Here is an 18,804-nt window from a genome sequence, read left to right on the forward strand (position 1 = left end):
ATGACAATTTTATTTATTTTATTTTTTTTATTATTATTTATTGAGATGTGAGATCTTTTTGACCCCAAAATGCCAATTGTATTTATTTATTTTATTTTATTTTTTTATTTATTGAGATGTGAGATCTTTTTGACCCCAAAATGACAATTTTATTTATTTATTTATTTATTTATTTATTTATTTATTTATTGAGATATGAGATCTTTTTGACCCCAAAATGACAATTTTATTTATTTATTTTAGTTTAAATTTTTTTATTTATTGAGATGTGAGATATTTTGACCCCACATCTCATATTTAAGAGGACCTGCCATGCTTTTTTTTTCTATCAGGGGATGTTTACATTCCTTGTAATAGGAATAAAAATGACACAATAAAAAATAAAAAATAAAAATAAAAAAATAAAAAGGTAAAATAAATAAGTAAAAAAATAAATAAATTTTTAAACACGCCCCATCCCCGCCGAGCTCGCGTGTAGAAGCGAACGCGCGCGTAAGTCGCCCCCGCATATGAAAAAACGGTGTTCCTACCACACGTGTGAGGTATCGCCGCGATCGGTAGAGCGAGAGCAATAATTCTAGCCCTGGACCTCCCCTGTGACGCAAAACGCGCAACCTGTAGAATTTTTTTAAACGTCGCCTATGGCGAGTTTGAAGGGTAAAGGTTTGTCGCCATTCCACGAGCGGGGGGGGCGCAATTTTGAAGCGTGACATGTTGGGTATCAATTTACTCGGCGTGAGATTTTCTTTCACAATATAGAAACAATTGGGCGAACTTTACTCTGTTGTCTTATTTTTTTATTCAAAAAAAAGTGTATTCCCCCCCCCAAAAAAAAAAGTGCGAGAGAAAGTATTGCAACGACCGCCATTTTATTCTCTGGGTGTGTTAGAAAAAAAAAATGTATCTAAGTAATTTTCTAGCAAAAAAATTAATAATGTTTTTAACTTGTAAACACCAAATCTCAGAAAGAGGCTTTTGTCTTTATTCCTTGGGATTTTTTATTTTATTTTTATTTTATTTTTTATTTTATTTTTTATGTCATCCACATCCGGAGGTTTCTCGAGGAATACACTGCGGAGCTGGGAGGGAAGGGGTTAATCCTCTGTGTATCTTGTAGAGAGGGATGAGTGTAAGCTCCTTGGGTTACAGCTGCTTCCTCACCTGTCACCTCCGTCTGGGCCTCATACCTGGAGGAAGACGGGAATATCTCCGCAGAGCCGCATTCCGGGAAGGTGGAGAGAGAAGAAGAAAAAGAAAGAAACGTTTATGGCATTTCCAATGTGATCTGTAATACTGGGAGACCCCATTCTACAGGACGGGGGGGGGGGGGGGCGCAACATCTCTCTATTTATTGGGGATACATTGGATTTTCCGTTTGTTTTTTTTCTGATATCATACAAGTGCATTTGTGAGGTCAGGCACTGATGTTGGATGAGAAGGCCTGGCTCCAATTCATCCCAAAGGTGTTCTATGGGGGGGGGGTTGAGGTCAGGACTCTGTGCAGGCCAGTCAAGTTCCTCCACCCCAAACTCGCTCATCTATGTCTTTATGGACCTTGCTTTGTACACTGGTGGGGCGGTCATGTTGGAACAGGAAGGGGCCGTCCCCAAACTGTGCCCACAAAGTTGGGAGCATGAAATTGTCCAAAATGTCTTGGTATGCTGACGCCTTAAGAGTTCCCTTCACTGGAACCAAGGGGCTAAACCCAACCCCTGAACAACCCCCCCACACCATAATCCCCCCCCCCCACATTATAATCCCCCCTCCACCAAATGATTTGGACCAGTACACAAAGCAAGGTCCATAAAGACGTGGATGAGCGAGTTTGGGGTGGAGGAACTTGACTGGCCTGCACAGAGTCCTGTCCTCAACCCGATAGAACACCTTTGGGATGAATTTGAGCAGAGACTGCGAACCAGGACTTCTCATCCAACATCAGCACCTGACCTCACAAATGCGCTTCTGGAAGAATGGTCAAACATTCCCATAGACACATCTCCTAAACCTTGTGGACGGCCTTCCCAGAAGAGGTGAAGCTGTTATAGCTGTAATGGGCGGAGCCAACTCAATATTGAACCCTACGGACTAAGTCATTAAAGTTCATGTGCGTGTAAAGGCAGGTGTCCCAATACTTTTGGTAATATAGTGTTTTTTGGCTTCTTGTATAAAACCAATTGGATACAATGTATTTATTGCAAATTTATTTGCTCTATGATAGTGATCTCCAAACTGCAGCCCAGGGATTGGATGTAGCCCCTTGCTTGCCTTTATATGGCCCTTGGGGCACTATTCTTACCACTGACACCAATGATGTGGCACAATTCCCCCCACTGACACCAATGATCGGGCACTATTCCTCCCACTGACACAAATCATAGGGCACTACTCCTCCCATTGACACCAATGATGGGGCACTATTCCTCTCACCGATACCAATGATGGGGCACTATTCCTCCCACTGACACCAATGATGGGGCACTATTCCTCCCACTGACACCAATGATGGGGCACTATTCCTCCCACTGACACCAATGATGGGGCACTATTCCTCCCACTGACACCAATGATGGGGCACAATTCCTTCCACTGACACCAATGATGGGGCACTATTCCTCCCACTGACACCAATGATGGGGCACTATTCCTCCCACTGACACCAATGATGTGGCACTATTCCTCCCACTGATACTAATGATGTGGCACTATTCCTCCCACTGATACCAATGATGGGGCACTATTCCTCCCACTGACACCAATGATGGGGCACTATTCCTCCCACTGATACCAATGATGGGGCACTATTCCTCCCACTGACACCAATGATGTGGCACTATTCCTCCCACTGATACTAATGATGGGGCACTATTCCTCCCACTGATACTAATGATGGAGCACTATTCCTCTCACTGATACCAATAATGCGGCACAATTCCCCCCACTGACACCAATGATGGGGCACTGTTCCTCCCACTGACACAAATCATAGGGCACTACTCCTCCCATTGACACCAATGATGGGGCACTATTCCTCTCACCGATACCAATGATGGGGCACTATTCCTCCCACTGATACTAATGATGGGGCACTATTCCTCCCACTGACACCAATGATGGGGCACTATTCCTCCCACTGACACCAATGATGGGGCACTATTCCTCCCACTGACACCAATGATGGGGCACAATTCCTTCCACTGACACCAATGATGGGGCACTATTCCTCCCACTGACACCAATGATGTGGCACTATTCCTTCCACTGATACTAATGATGGGGCACTATTCCTCCCACTGATACTAATGATGTGGCACTATTCCTCCCACTGATACTAATGATGGGGCACTATTCCTCCCACTGATACTAATGATGTGGCACTATTCCTCCCACTGACACCAATGATAGGGCACTATTCCTCCCCCTGACACCAATGATGGGGCACTATTCCTCCCCCTGACACCAATGATGGGGCACTATTCCTCCCACTGACACCAATGATGGGGCACTATTCCTCCCACTGACACCAATGATGGGGCACTATTCCTCCCACTGACACCAATGATGGGGCACTATTCCTCCCACTGACACCAATGATGGGGCACTATTCCTCCCACTGACACCAATGATGGGGCACTATTCCTCCCACTGACACCAATGATGGGGCACTATTCCTCCCACTGACACCAATGATGGGGCACTATTCCTCCCACTGACACCAATGATGGGGCACTATTCCTCCCACTGATACTAATGATGGGGCACTATTCCTCCCACTGACACCAATGATGGGGCACTATTCCTCCCACTGACACCAATGATGGGGCACTATTCCTCCCACTGATACTAATGATGGGGCACTATTCCTCCCACTGACACCAATGATGGGGCACTATTCCTCCCACTGACATTTTCAGCGTGCGTTCACATTGCCTATGTGTGAACAGAGCCCTAGGATCGTGTCGTGGTGATGCGGGGGATGGGATACACTTCTGTCACATGTAGTTCGTGTTTCCCGGGGCGGATGGATTTGGTCAGCTGTTTTTTTTTTTCGGACGAGTAATAAAAGTTATTTTTAGGGTTGCCGGCGCTCCGGTTTATGGCGGGGTGTCCTGACCCCGCCCCCCGCGGTGACAGCTGGACTCCCCGTCTGTTTCTGTTATTCTCGGGTGACGTGTTTGTCTTTTATTTGGAAACGTTGTATCTCCTGCGACAATCTCCAAATAAAACTCCCGACTTGAACTGCGATTTGTTTTTGTTTTCTTCCCCCCATTTCCTGTCCGACCAACAAAACATTCGTGTCTACAGGATAAAAACAATGAAAGCGATAAAAACCCCAAAACTGTATTATATCGCAGCTTTCCAATCATTGGATGTGGCGGCTGCATTCGTTTTCTCTTCTTTTCCTATTTTCTCCCCTGTTTTCCCCTCGTGATCTAGCCAGTAACACACCTCCTGTATTAGAGCGACCCCCCCCCCCCCTACTCTGGATGAAGGCGCACAGGAGGCACAGCAGCATTGTCAGCCTGGGGGGCGGGGGGGTGGGTGATAGATGTATTAGCAGATTTAGATACACTAACAAATTGAAGCCAAACTCCAGCTCCACATTTTATAATGAGTTACAGCAAATGTTTTCTTTTCCTTTTGGGATAAAGGTTTTGCATGAACAAATAAAAGCTGATCATTGTAAACACCCCGGCCAGTGGTAAAGTTATTTCTATCCACGGTTTCCGACGCGCTGTGAAAACATCGGAGGAAAACCGGGTCGATCGTTCGTGCGATTTTCTCATAGTTTGTCCTCCGGGGGCCTGAGGCTCCTAAACCCACAACAATAAAATCAGTCTGTATGTGCAGTAAAAAAAAAAAAAATCATGTTTGTTATACTCACTGTGGAACCTAAGGGGTTAATCCTCTGCATTGTGTAAAAAGGCTGTTTGATGGTGTCTTCTCTGACCCTCCCCTTCTTCCACTGTCCCCAATCCATCTCCTGATAGAACAGAGCCTGGGGGGGGGGGGGGGGGGGTCACTCTGCACTTGCTCAGTATGGTGTGTATTGCTAGAGAGGGATTTTTCTTCTTGGGAGAGTGCATGTGATCAGCACGGGGCCAATCGGCACTGTCCATACAAAGGGTCAGGGGTCCTGCAGCCCTCATAGGAAAGTCAGAGGAGAATTAAAACGCCTCCTGCAAGCTTTAACCAGACACTGATAGAAGTCATAATAGCTATATACTGCTGATTTAAAAAGGCATTTAGCAGTTTTTGTTTACTAAAATTATTGAATTAACATGTTCTGTATATTGTGGGAGACCAGATATAGCGAATGCAGGGTCCTGGGGAGACCTTGATTTAGTGAATGCAGGCTCCTGGGGAGACCAGATATAGTGAATGCAGAGTCCTGGAGAGACCAGATATAGTGAATGCATTATTAGTCCTGGGGAGACCAGATATAGAGAATGCAGGCTCCTGGGGAGACCAAATATAGTGAATGTAGAGTCCTGGGGAGACCAGATATAGTGAATTCAGAGTCCCGGGGAGACCAGATATAGTGAATGCAGAGTCCTGGGGAGACCAGATATAGTGAATGCAGAGTCCTGGAGAGACCAGATATAGTGAATGCAGAGTCCTGGGGAGACCAGATATAGTGAATGCAGAGTCCTGGGGAGACCAGATATAGAGAATGTAGAGTCCTGGGGAGACCAGATATAGTGAATGCAGAGTCCTGGGGAGAGCAGATATAGTGAATGCAGAGTCCTGGGGAGACCAGATATAGTGAATGCAGGCTCCTGGAGAGACCAGATATAGTGAATGCAGAGTCCTGGAGAGACCAGATATAGTGAATGCAGAGTCCTGGGGAGACCAGATATAGTGAATTCAGAGTCCCGGGGAGACCAGATATAGTGAATGCAGAGTCCTGGAGAGACCAGATATAGTGAATGCAGAGTCCTGGAGAGACCAGATATAGTGAATGCAGAGTCCTGGGGAGAGCAGATATAGTGAATGCAGGCTCCTGGGGAGACCAGATATAGTGAATTCAGAGTCCCGGGGAGACCAGATATAGTGAATGCAGAGTCCTGGAGAGACCAGATATAGTGAATGCAGAGTCCTGGGGAGACCAGATATAGTGAATGCAGAGTCCTGGGGAGAGCAGATATAGTGAATGCAGGCTCCTGGGGAGACCAGATATAGTGAATGCAGAGTCCTGGAGAGACCAGATACAGTGAATGCAGGCTCCTGGAGAGACCAGATACAGTGAATGCAGAGTCCTGGAGAGACCAGATATAGTGAATGCAGAGTCCTGGGGAGACCAGATATAGTGAATGCAGAGTCCTGGGGAGACCAGATATAGAGAATGCAGGCTCCTGGGGAGACCAGATATAGTGAATGTAGAGTCCTGGGGAGACCAGATATAGTGAATGCAGAGTCCTGGGGAGAGCAGATATAGTGAATGCAGAGTCCTGGGGAGACCAGATATAGTGAATGCAGGCTCCTGGGGAGACCAGATATAGTGAATGCAGGCTCCTGGAGAGACCAGATATAGTGAATGCAGAGTCCTGGAGAGACCAGATATAGTGAATGCAGAGTCCTAGAGAGATCAGATATAGTGAATGCAGAGTCCTAGAGAGATCAGATATAGTGAATGCAGAGTCCTGGGGAGACCAGATATAGTGAATGCAGAGTCCTGGGGAGAGCAGATATAGTGAATGCAGAGTCCTGGGGAGACCAGATATAGTGAATGCAGGCTCCTGGGGAGACCAGATATAGTGAATGCAGAGTCCTGGGGAGACCAGATTTAGTGAATGCAGAGTCCTGGGGAGATCAGATATAGTGAATGCAGAGTCCTAGAGAGATCAGATATAGTGAATGCAGAGTCCTGGGGAGACCAGATATAGTGAATGCAGAGTCCTGGGGAGACCAGATATAGTGAATGCAGAGTCCTGGGTTTAGTAAATCTTTCATTTAGCCCCAGTGATGTCATTACTGGCTCTGTGTGCTCCTCTATACAAAGCAGGCAGATATGGAGTAGAGCTGGGTAGTCAGTCACACAGTGGAAGTTGGTTTTATCATTTTACGCTCTTACTGGCTTGTGGTCTGACATCGTATAACACCGGAATTACCCTTTTTCTAGGCTCCGTCTCTGGGGTATGAGCCGCTGACATGGAGAGTTCGGGCCCCGTGAGCGCCACGCACAAGAAAGAGAGCAAAGCGTCAGTTCTGGATGGGAACGCCTTCTCGGAGGTCGGGAAGAAGGCGGCCGCGCACCCCACTTCATCAGGAGGTACCGCACAGCGCTGCTTGTTTGTCAATATACTGTACATCGTATTTCTTATATTTGCATGTTTTGTATTTTGTTTTTGGTGGAGCGTCATTTTCTTTGGTTTTCTCCCGCGGTGACATCACTGCGCCCCATAATACCGATTATTAGGAGATGATTGTGATAATTGGCGTTGTTAGGTGTTTGCTTTTCTGGTGATTGACAGCCGACGCGATTTTTGCCTCTGTGTGATATCTGATACTTCCAGAAACGTGTTACTAATGTGTGTCAGGCGTGTATCTGAGGGATTAGAGGATGCGGGAACACGTAGAAAGGAAGAGCGCCCAAATCACTGCGCCATCAATGCAGCGCTAAATTGATTTTTTCGCAAAATTATCGAATTTCACCTTCGCTTACATTTTTGGTTACATTTTTTTGTCAAATTTTTCCTACGCAGTACGCAAAATGTATCAAAAACAACCCGGAAATTACTGTCATCAACTACAACAATTCTTTGTTTATAAACAAAGCCATGTGATTGTCATAGCAGAGCTGAGATGGAAATCACCTGACTTTGTTTATAAACAAAGGTTGAGTTTTAGGATTTCTTCAATATTGAATGTCAAATTCCTAGCAAGTGATTTTTGGTACAATGGATCTAGGATGGTTGAAAGGAGCTTCTGTTACATTTGGGGCCCAAACTCCAACAAATTTGCCCTCACGGCCTGTCCTGGTTGGAGGTTCACCCCCGAATTCCCTCCTTTCTTTGAAGATTCACCTCCCCTTCCTGCCCTTGTTAGAAATTTGTCCCCACTTCCCATCCTGGTTAGAGATTTGCCCCCACTTCCCATCCTAGTTACAGATTTGCCCCCACTTCCCATCCCGGTTAGAAATGTGCCCCCACTTCCCATCCTGGTTAGAGATTTGCCCCCACTTCCCATCCTGGTTAGAGATTTGCCCTCACTTCAAGTCCTTGTTGGAGATTTGCCCACATTTGACACCCTTGTTGGAGCCCACGGGGGGGGGGGCAGGAGAACACACAGAGAGGCTGGAGAGCACACGGGGGGGCAGAAGAGCACACAGGGGGGCAGCAGAAAGAAGCTGGATAGGAGGATAGCGGGGCAGCATATAGAGGAACCGATCTCTCCGTTTTCCTTCTACTAGATCTAGAGATTTTATCCCCACTTCCCATCTTGGTTAGAGATTTGCCCCCACTTACCATCCTAGTTAGAGATTTGCCCCCACTTCCCATCCCGGTTAGAGATTTGCCCCCACTTCCCATCCTGGTTAGAGATTTGCCCCCACTTCCCATCCTGGTTAGAGATTTGCCCCCACTTCCCTTCCCAGTTAGAGATTTGCCCCCACTTCCCATCCCGGTTAGAGATTTGCCCCCACTTCCCATCCTGGTTAGAGATTTGCCCCCACTTCCCATCCTAGTTACAGATTTGCCCCCACTTCCCATCCCGGTTAGAAATTTGCCCCCACTTCCCATCCTGGTTAGAGATTTGCCCCCACTTCCCATCCTGGTTAGAGATTTGCCCCCACTTCCCATCCTGGTTAGAGATTTGCCTCCACTTCCCATCCTGGTTAGAGATTTGCCCCCACTTCAAGCCCTTTTTGGGGATTTGCCCGCATTCGGCACCCTTGTTGGAGATTCACCCTCACTCCTTGCCATTGTTGGAGATTCACCCTCACTCCTTGCTCCATTTCCCACCCTTGTTGGAAATTCACCCCCTCTATCCATATTGTAGATTCCCCTCCGCTCCTGGTCATGGTTGGAGATTTGCCCCAATTTACCACCCTTGTGTTTGAGATTCGCCCCCACTCCTGGCCCTTGTTGGAAATTCAAACTCATTACCCCTGGTTGGAGATTTGCTTCCACTTCCACGGGGGCAGGGGGGCAGGAGAACACACAGAGAGGCTGGAGAGCACACGGGGGGGGGGGGGCAGAAGAGCACACAGGGGGGCAGCAGAAAGAAGCTGGATAGGAGGATAGCGGGGCAGCATATAGAGGAAGCGATCTCTCCATTTTCCTTCTACTAGATCTAGAGATTTTATCCCCACTTCCCATCTTGGTTAGAGATTTGCCCCCACTTACCATCCTAGTTAGAGATTTGCCCCCACTTCCCATCCCGGTTAGAGATTTGCCCCCACTTCCCATCCTGGTTAGAGATTTGCCCCCACTTCCCATCCTGGTTAGAGATTTGCCCCCACTTCCCATCCCGGTTAGAAATTTGCCCCCACTTCCCATTCCGGTTAGAAATTTGCCCCCACTTCCCATCCCGGTTAGAAATTTGCCCCCACTTCCCATCCTGGTTAGAGATTTGCCCCCACTTCCCATCCTGGTTAGAGATTTGCCCCCACTTCCCATCCTGGTTAGAGATTTGCCCCCACTTCAAGCCCTTGTTGGAGATTTGCCCACATTCGGCACCCTTGTTGGAGATTCACCCTCACTCCTTGCCCTTGTTGGAGATTCAGCCTCACTCCTTGCTCCATTTCCCACCCTTGTTGGAAATTCACCCCCTCTATCCATATTGTAGATTCCCCTCCGCTCCTGGTCATGGTTGGAGATTTGCCCCAATTTACCACCCTTGTGTTTGAGATTCGCCCCCACTCCTGGCCCTTGTTGGAAATTCAAACTCATTACCCCTGGTTGGAGATTTGCTTCCACTTCCCATCCTGATTGGAAATTTACCCCACTTCCTCTCCTTGTTGGAGATTCACCATCGTTCCTCGCCCCCATTGAAGATTTGTCCCCACTCCCCGCCCTTGTTGGAGATTTACCTCCACCTCCTGTTCTTGTTGGAGATTTAGCCTTGTTCCCCGCACTGGTGCTAAATTCGCTCCCACTTCCCACCCTGATTAGACATTCGCCCCCACTACCTATCCTGGTTGGAAACTCGTCCCTACTTTCCACCCTTGTTAGAGTTTTAGAGAATTGCCCTTACTCATCGTCCTGGATGAAATTTATCCCCCAATCCCTGCGCTTTTTGGAATTTTGACCCCACTATCCGCAATTGTTGGAGATTCGCCCCCATTTCCTGTCCTGGTTAGAGATTTTGCCCACACTCCCTGCCCTTGTTAGAGATTTACCCCTGCTTCGTATCCGTGTTGGAGATTCGCTCCCATCCCCTGCCCTTATTAGAGATTTGCCCCCACTTCCTGCCCTTGCTGGAGATTACCCTCGCTCCCCGTCCTGGTTGGAGATTTGCCCCACTCCTCGCCCATGTTGGAGATTCATCCCCAATTTTTAAAGTGCCGATCTTTCTGCGCCATCGTTTCCTGCGCCCAAACTTTCAGCTCCTTAATGAACTTTTTCGCAAACTTTTCGCAGTCTTTCTGGTTTTGTGAATTCTTTTTCAGATCCGACTCATAAACCTCCTCCTGATCCACCTAAAAAAGTCACTTTCCCATTTCCGAATAAAAATCTCTGCCGCCCCCCCCCCCCCCCCCCCCTTTGATTGGACGGGGAGGGGGCAAGCCATTTGCTTCTTGTGATTTAAACCTGATGTGAAGGAACTGAAGGATTTAACACTTTTTCTGGGTGCGGCGCAGAGTTTTATTGATCCGCACAGTCAGTGTTTCATGCCGGGCTGGAGGGGGGGAGAGGCCTTTGAAATCAGCAGGGGGGCGCCATTCTGGGGATTTAATTACCATTGTGACAGATGCCAAGGTGTGATTGTACACAGGCTGTTAAAGTTTAGAGCTGATTGCTGAAGGGACCCTCTTAATTGATGATTTCCAGGACTTGTACCCCCCAACCCTCCCCCTGATTTCCCACAATCCCTCTGGTGTCGCAGTCTGCTGCTCAAGTGGAGGAGATGGAAATCTGACCATTTGTTTAAAGAGAAACTTGTGTCTCCCAAGATGGAGCTGTCCGGCTGATTAAAGGAGACAATTCCCAGATTCTGCATGCTGATAAAGACCAGAGCCCTGGAGGTGCAAAGGATTCTGGGTACAGGGCTGGGGACATAGTACTGCGAGGCGCAGCTTCATGGCGAGGGGCGAAGATACCTTCATGTGTGGAGTTCTGCAACCTCCTCCGACCGCCTCCAACCGTCTCCAAACTCCTCCAATTGCCTCCAACTGCCTCCAACCCTCTCCAACCGCCTCCAGCCGCTTCCAACCTCCTCCAACCTCCTCCAACCGCCTCCAACCTCCTCCAACCATCTCCAACCATCTCTGACTGCCTCCGACCGTCTCCAAACTCCTCCAATCGCCTCCAACTGCCTCCAACTGTCTCCAACCTCCTCCAACCGCCTTAAACCTACTTCAACCACCTCCAACCTCCTCCAACCGTCTTCAACCACCTCCAACCCTCCAACCACCTCCAACCTCCTCCAACCGTCTTCAACCGCCTCCAACCTCCTCCAACTGCCTCCAACCTCCTCGAACGGCCTCCAATCACCTCCAACCTCCTCCAACCGCCTCCAACCACCCCCAACCTCCTCCAAACGCCTCCAACCACCTCCAACTGCCCCCAACCACCTCCCACCGCCTCTGACCGCCTCCAACCTTCTCCAACTGCCTCCAACCTCCTCCGACCTTCTCCAACCTCCTCCAACTGCCTCCAACCTCCTCGAACGGCCTCCAACCTTCTCCAACCGCCTCCAACCACCCCTCAATCTCCTCCAAACGCCTCCAACCACCTCCAACTGCCTCCAACCTCCTCCAACCACCTCCCACCGCCCCATCCTCCTCCAACCTCCTTCAACTGCCTCCAACCTCCTCCGACCGCCTCCGACCATCTCCAAACTCCTCCAACTGCCTCCAACCATCTCCAACCTCCTCCAACCGTCTTCAACCGCCTCCAACTGCCTCCAACCTCTTCGAACGGCCTCCAACCACCTCCAACCTCCTCCAACCACCCCCAACCTCCTCCAAACGCCTCCAACCACCTCCAACCGCCTCCAACTTCCTCTAACTGCTTCCAACCATCTCCAACTGCCCCCAACCTCCTCCAACCGCCTCCAACCATTCCAACCGCCATCAAACGCCTCCAACCACCTCCAATTGTCTCATCATCCTTCCAACTGCCTCCAACCTTCTCTAACTGCCTCCAACCTTCTCCAACCGCCTCCAACCACCTCCGACTGCCCTCATCCTTCTTCAGACGCCTCCAACCACCTCCAACCTCCTCTAACTGCCTCCAACCTTCTCCAACCGCCTCCAACCACCTCCGACTGCCCTCATCCTTCTTCAGACGCCTCCAACCACCTCCAACCTCCTCTAACTGCCTCCAACCTTCTCCAACCGCCTCCAACTGCCCCCAACCTCCTTCAAACGCCTCCAACCACCCCCAACCTCCTCCAACCACCCCCAACCTCCTCCAACCGCCTCCAACCTCCTCCAACCGCCTCCAACCTCCTCTAACCGCCTCAAACTTCCTCCAACCGCCCCCAACCTCCTCCAACTGCCCCAACCGCCTTTAACCTCCTCCAACCTCCTCCAACTGCCTCCAACCTTCTTCAACCGCCTCCAACAGCCTCCAACCTCCTCGAACGGCCTCCAGCCTGCTCCAACCGCCTCCAACCCCACCCCCCAAACTCCTCTAAACGCCTCCAACCACCTCCAACTGCCCCCATCCTACTCCAACCGCCTCCAACCAACTTCAACCACCTCCAACGGCCTCCAACCACCCCCAACCTCCTCCAAACGCCTCCAACCACCTCCAACCGCCCCCATCCTCCTCCAAACGCCTCAAACCACCTCCAACCGCCTCCAACCACCTCCAACTGCCTCCAACTTCCTCTAACTGCTTCCAACCATCTCCAACTGCCCCCAACCTCCTCCAACCATTCCAACCGCCTCCAACCACCTCCAACTGCCCTCGTCCTCCTTCAAACGCCTCCAACCTCCTCTAACCGCCTCCAACCGCCTCCCACCACCTCCAACCTCCTCCCACCACCTCCAACAGCCTCCAACCCCCTCCAACCGTCTCCAACTTCCTCCGATCTCCTCCAACTGCCTCCATTCACCGCTAATAAAATGCACCGTCCCGCACCCCTGGCGTTTACATATCAAAAATGATGATTTCCCATTTTAGGCAAAAATCTGAATATCTCTCCAATATCTATCTATTTCCACTATCTATCTGTCTATCTCTTTCTCCAATATCAATCTCTCTCTCTCTCCAATATCTATCGATCGATCTATCTATATATTTCTCTCTTTTTCCAATATCTATCTATCTATCTATCTATCTATCTATCTATCTATCTATCTATCTATCTATCTATCTATCTATCACAATGAAATGTAAAGGGAATTAGAAGTATTTTCCATACATATGACGTCTCATTCCTTTTCTAGAACTTTGCAGACTTTTCTGGTGTAATGTGGAATGTAGGTCCAGAGGTATTGGGGGGGGGGGGCTGATTCCTCCTGGGGACCCCCAGTCACAGTCCCCCCTCCCCCGCTCTTATCTGGCCTGTTGGATGAATAATGTAGGGGGAGATCTTAGTGAGCGGAGGACTTCCAGGGAGGCTGTTTGAAGATGGAGGAGACAGATGATGAAAGAAGTCTCTAATCAGCTCTAAAAAGCCCTCGCAGGATTCCTGATAAATAACTCAGAGTGACCAGCAGGGAGAGCGGCTTTGTCTTCAACTTTCCTGCAATTAGATTTTGCGTTCGCCGCGCGTTCCGCTGGGAAAATCCAGAGGAATGCAAAAAAAAAAAATGTGCGAAAAGTCGGCTTAGCTCCCAACGCACGGCGGCCGAATATCTGTGATTTCCGTGAATGGTTCCTCCGCAGGTCCTCCTCCCGCTCCGGGGCCGTTAAAGTGTTTTGAGATGGCGGCGGAGCGTTGTATAGAAATGCGTCGCGCCATCTGTTTGATGCGATCCATCAGATGCGGCGAGCAGTCATACCGCCCCATTTTCTCAACCGCCATCCTCCTAATGATAATAAATAGGTTCTGCCACCAATATCTTCCATCCGATTTACTGAAGGTGCCAGCGGAGGCCGGATGATGGTGCTCGTCTCACCCGCTGCGGAGGGCGGCCAATCAATAACAGCGAAACAAAACAAGCTTCTTCTGATGGTGCTTGATCGCCAGAAGTGCCTGGTATGGCAGAGGGGGCACCAGAACCAGGCAACTGAATTTGCTGATATCTCCGACCCGATCAATATATTCCTCTCAGTCTTGCACAGTTGTACCTGGGGCTTCCTCTGATTTCACTGCACACTGTGAGCTTCTCACAATGTGCATTAGAAGCTGCAGCAAGTCAGCTAGAGCCCCACCCCAGCTCTTACCTGGAGGACGTCCAGCATTTTCCATCTCAGCCTGACTGTTCCTGGCCCCACCCCTTTTCATTTGTGTTTCAGTTCTTTTATTCATGGAGGCATAACATGTGGGCGTTACCTAGGGCGGTCTGCATGCAAATACAGCCTGTCTAGAAACACCCACTCCTCCAGACTCCAACCAGTATATTTCTGATGTTTGCATAACTCCTCCCAAGAGCCAGCCCACTGCTTGTATTAGCAGAGTCATTGGGTGTTACTCAATAGACACCCTGCCAAGGAATGCCGACGCCTCCAAACTGACAACACCCATCAAGACATTTTTTATATTTGCATAACTCCTCCTTCTCCTCCAGACTGACACCCACCCATCAAGGCGTTTTGATATTTGCATAACTCCTCCTTCTCCTCCAGACTGACACCCACCACGGCATTTTGATATTTGCATAACGCCTCCCACTTCTCCAGACTGACACCCACCCATCAAGGCATTGTGATATTTGCATAACCCCTCCCACTCTTCCAAACTGACACCCACCCATCAAGGCGTTTTGATATTTGCATAACTCCTCCTTCTCCTCCAGACTGACACCCACCACGGCATTTTGATATTTGCATAACTCCGCCCACTCCTCCAGACTGACACACCCACCTAAAGGCATTTTATATTTGCATAACTCCTCCCACTTCGCCATACACACCCATCAAGGAATTTTGATATTTGCATAACTCCTCCCACTTCTCCAGACTGACAGCCACCCATCAAGGCATTTTGATATTTGCATAACTCCTTCCACTCATCCAGACTGACACCCACCCATCAAAGCATTTTAATATTGGCATAACTCCTCCCAGGGGTCAGCTGCTTCCATCAGGGCTGAGGGTTCTGGGGAGGAGTACTGAGGCAGTGGGGGCTGGGATGTTATCAGGAAGCTCCTCCCACCAGCCCGGATCTGCACAGAGAAGCACAGAGACCCATTGGCTCTAAAATGAGGTGCTTCCTGTCTCAGGTCCATCATGTACCAGCCAAGCCGACGGGTATCCTAAGCAGTGCGGCGACTCTGAAACCGATCAGGCCCCTCCCACCAGACATGCCATAGAGAAGCACAGAGACCCAGTGATGACATCACTGCCACTAAAATAAAAAATTTCAAAAATTGTTTTTTATTCAAACATCTCATTAGCATATTGATGAGGGGGGAGGGGGAGAGATCAGTAAAGGCAAAATAGATTCAAACTTTAACTTTAAATTATGTGTTGGACTTTTTCCTAATTTTGGATAAAATGGGGAAGAGTTGGACCCTCTGTTGGGTATTTATTGCTGTCCTCCCCTCCCCCCCACTGGGGAGATCCAAGATTGTTACCATTGGCTACATTTATTTGTTGATTCCCTTGCGATTTCTGTAGAATTGTTACATTGTATCCCTTGTTACAAAGACCTGTGTGTTAGGTTGTCACCAGACATGGGGTTGAGTGGAAATCTTCCTTTGGGGACACCTGTACTGGTGAGCGGGAACTCCTCCCACTTGGTAAACTCCTCCCACTTGGTAAAGGATTCTTCCCACTTCCTGTTGCACCTCCTGGGACGGGAACTAAAAGGAAATCTCCCCAATGGGACAAAGACAGCAACAACTATAAAATATGAAATAAAGTGACCCCCCCGATTAGACATGTGCACTGCTGTAAAATTTGTTCGTTTTCATTTCATTTATGGTTTTTTTCTGGGTCGTTCGTTGTGATCGAAAATAAGAACGAGAATCCGAGAATTTGAAATATTAACTAACTAACTAATAATAACTAACTTCTAAATTATAAGTATTGGAATTTCCTTTCAAATTTGGCTGCTAGTGAACGTAACAAATACGAATTTATCCAAAGTTACGAATTATCCAAATTAACAAATGTCGCATCTAAACAAACAAACAGAACGAATTAATAAATAATAATAATTTTTTTATTATTATTATTAATATTATTTAATTATTATTAGTTACGTTCCATTCGTTTAGATACGGCATTGGTTATTTCGGATAATTCGTAACTTCGGATCAATTCGTATTCGTTACGTTCACTAACAGCCAAATTTGAAAGGAAATTCCAATACCTATTATTTAATAGTTATTATTAGTTATTATTTCGGATTTTCAAATTTTCTGATTTTCTAATTTTCTAATTTCAGAATTTTCAAATTTTTAAATTTTCGAATTTCCAAATTTTCTATTAGAATATTCAGAAAAATTCATTTTTTTTTTAATTTGGATATTTCTCAATTAACGAATTTTGGCAAATTAGTTAATTTGGAAATATCCAAATGAACAAAAAACAAAATTTTTCCGAATAGTCTAATATTAGAAAATTCGAAAACGTGGAAATTCGAAAATTGAAAAATTTGAAAATTCTGAAATTAGAAAATCCGAAAATTAATTTGTAACGAAACAAATTGCACATGTCTCACCCCGATGTACTCCGAGGCCCCACGCGATGTAACATACCGGATGTGTTACCGACGCACTCTCCTATTGGTCGGTGAGGTCAGTGCACGGCATTGTGGGAAGATTTGGTTATAACTAAAGCCTTGACTGGCCTGTGCGTTGCCTATGACGAGTTCCCGCGTGTTAGGTTGGAATATCTCCGTTGTTATGACAGGTTCTCTTTGTTCCGTGCTCTGGGGGGGGCACTCCGGTGCGGGGCAGTAAAGTGTGGCTGAGGTTTTGGCAGCCGGTGACCCCGGCCAGGACACGTGTCACCCACAGGAGGCTATTTCTGAAAGACCTAAATTTAGGAGAATCCCGGATGGACAGCTGCTGTTTCTGTACAACCTGCAACCAATTAGGCGGTTCCTGCGAGCTGGGGGCTGATGCACGCTGCGCACGCCGAGCACCGCCCCTCCGTCCTCATGGACAGGATGTATTTTTGTACAATATCAACATGGGGCTCCATTCACAATGATAAAACACCAGGATAAGGAGTCTTCTGGTCAAAAAAGTGACAGTTATTTTCAGTTGAGTCCAATGGAAGTCGGTAATAGACGGTTCAAATCTTCGGGGATTGGAACCATGTATGGGCAAGCTGGCTGTACCCAAGGTGAGTAATCGATCAACTTGGGCACAACCAGCCCATCATATTGCCAGCGGCTATAACCGCTATGAATAATCATTGTGTTCTCCCGACTGGGACGACTCCACCAGCACCGGCCGGGGGAACACAATGAGTCCTCAGGAGGGATTCCCCCATCAAACACGGACTGTGTTGCCGGGGGGAATCGAGCTATTTTTTTTATTTTTTTTTTGCAACCTGTGATTGTGGAAAAGAAAATTGCACCATCTATGGCCGTCTGACTTAGACTGGATAGATCGGCATAGGGAGCAGGGAATGTTATAGCACAATCACTTACCAATCTTTGCAGGTTGGTCCCACCAAGGCCCCACCCCTAAATGCGCAAGGAGTTTGCAGGTTGGTCCCACCCAGGCTCCTGCCCCTAAATGTGCAAGGAGTTTGCAGATTGGTCCCACCCAGGCCCCACCTCTAAATGTTCAGGGACTTTGAAGGTTGGCCCCACCCAGGCTCCTGCCCCTAAATGTGCAAGGAGTTTGCAGGTTGGTCCCACACCGGCTCCACCCCCTAAATGTGCAAGGAGTTTGCAGGTTGGTCCCACCCAGACCCCACCTCTAAATGTGCAGGGACTTTGAAGGTTGGTCCCACCCAGGCTCCTGCCCCTAAATGTGCAAGGAGTTTGCAGGTTGGTCCCACACAGGCCCCACCCCCTAAATGTGCAGGGAGTTTGCAGGTTGGTCCCACCCAGGCTCCACCCCCTAAATGTGCAGGGAGTTTGCAGGTTGGAACTACCCAGGCCCCACCTCTAAATGTGCAGGTTGGTCCAACCCAGATCCCACTTCTAACTGTATGGGGGCTTTGTAGGTTGGTCCCACCCACACCCCACCTCTAAATGTGCAGGGGCTTTTCAGGTTGGTCCCATCCAGGCTCCACCCTTAAATGTGCAGGGACTCTGCAGGTTGGTCCCACTCAGACCCCGCCTCTAAATGTGTGGAGGCTTTGTAGGTTGGTCCCACCCAAACCTCGCCTCTAAATGTGCAGGGACTGTGCAGGTTGGTCACACCCAGACCCCACCTCTAAATGTGCAGGGACTTTGCAGATTGGTCCCATGTAGACCCCGTCTATAAATGTGTAGGGACCTTGCAGGCTTGTCCCGCCCAGACTCCGACTCTCTATATTAACAGGGACCTTGCAGGTAAGTCCTGCCCAGGCTCCACCCCTAAATGTGCAGGGGCTTTGCAGTTGGTCCCACGCAAACCTC

At 48.4% G+C, this 18,804-nt stretch overlaps 1 protein-coding gene across 1 annotated transcript in view; it reads left to right on the forward strand.

Moving 5' to 3' along the window:
- Positions 1 to 18,804, forward strand: part of GLI2 (GLI family zinc finger 2) — a 223,193-nt gene that overhangs the window by 47,340 nt on the left and 157,049 nt on the right. Inside the window, exon 2 of the mRNA XM_077449688.1 lies at positions 7,121 to 7,270. Coding sequence (XP_077305814.1) covers positions 7,150 to 7,270 — 121 coding nt within the window. The 5' untranslated portion in view covers positions 7,121 to 7,149. The remainder of the gene's footprint in view (positions 1 to 7,120; positions 7,271 to 18,804) is intronic.

The sequence above is a fragment of the Lithobates pipiens genome, unplaced genomic scaffold, assembly GCF_037356315.1.
Source record: "Lithobates pipiens isolate NorthernLeopardFrog02 unplaced genomic scaffold, aLitPip1_a1.2 Scaffold_22, whole genome shotgun sequence".
NCBI classification, from domain to species: domain Eukaryota; kingdom Metazoa; phylum Chordata; class Amphibia; order Anura; family Ranidae; genus Lithobates; species Lithobates pipiens.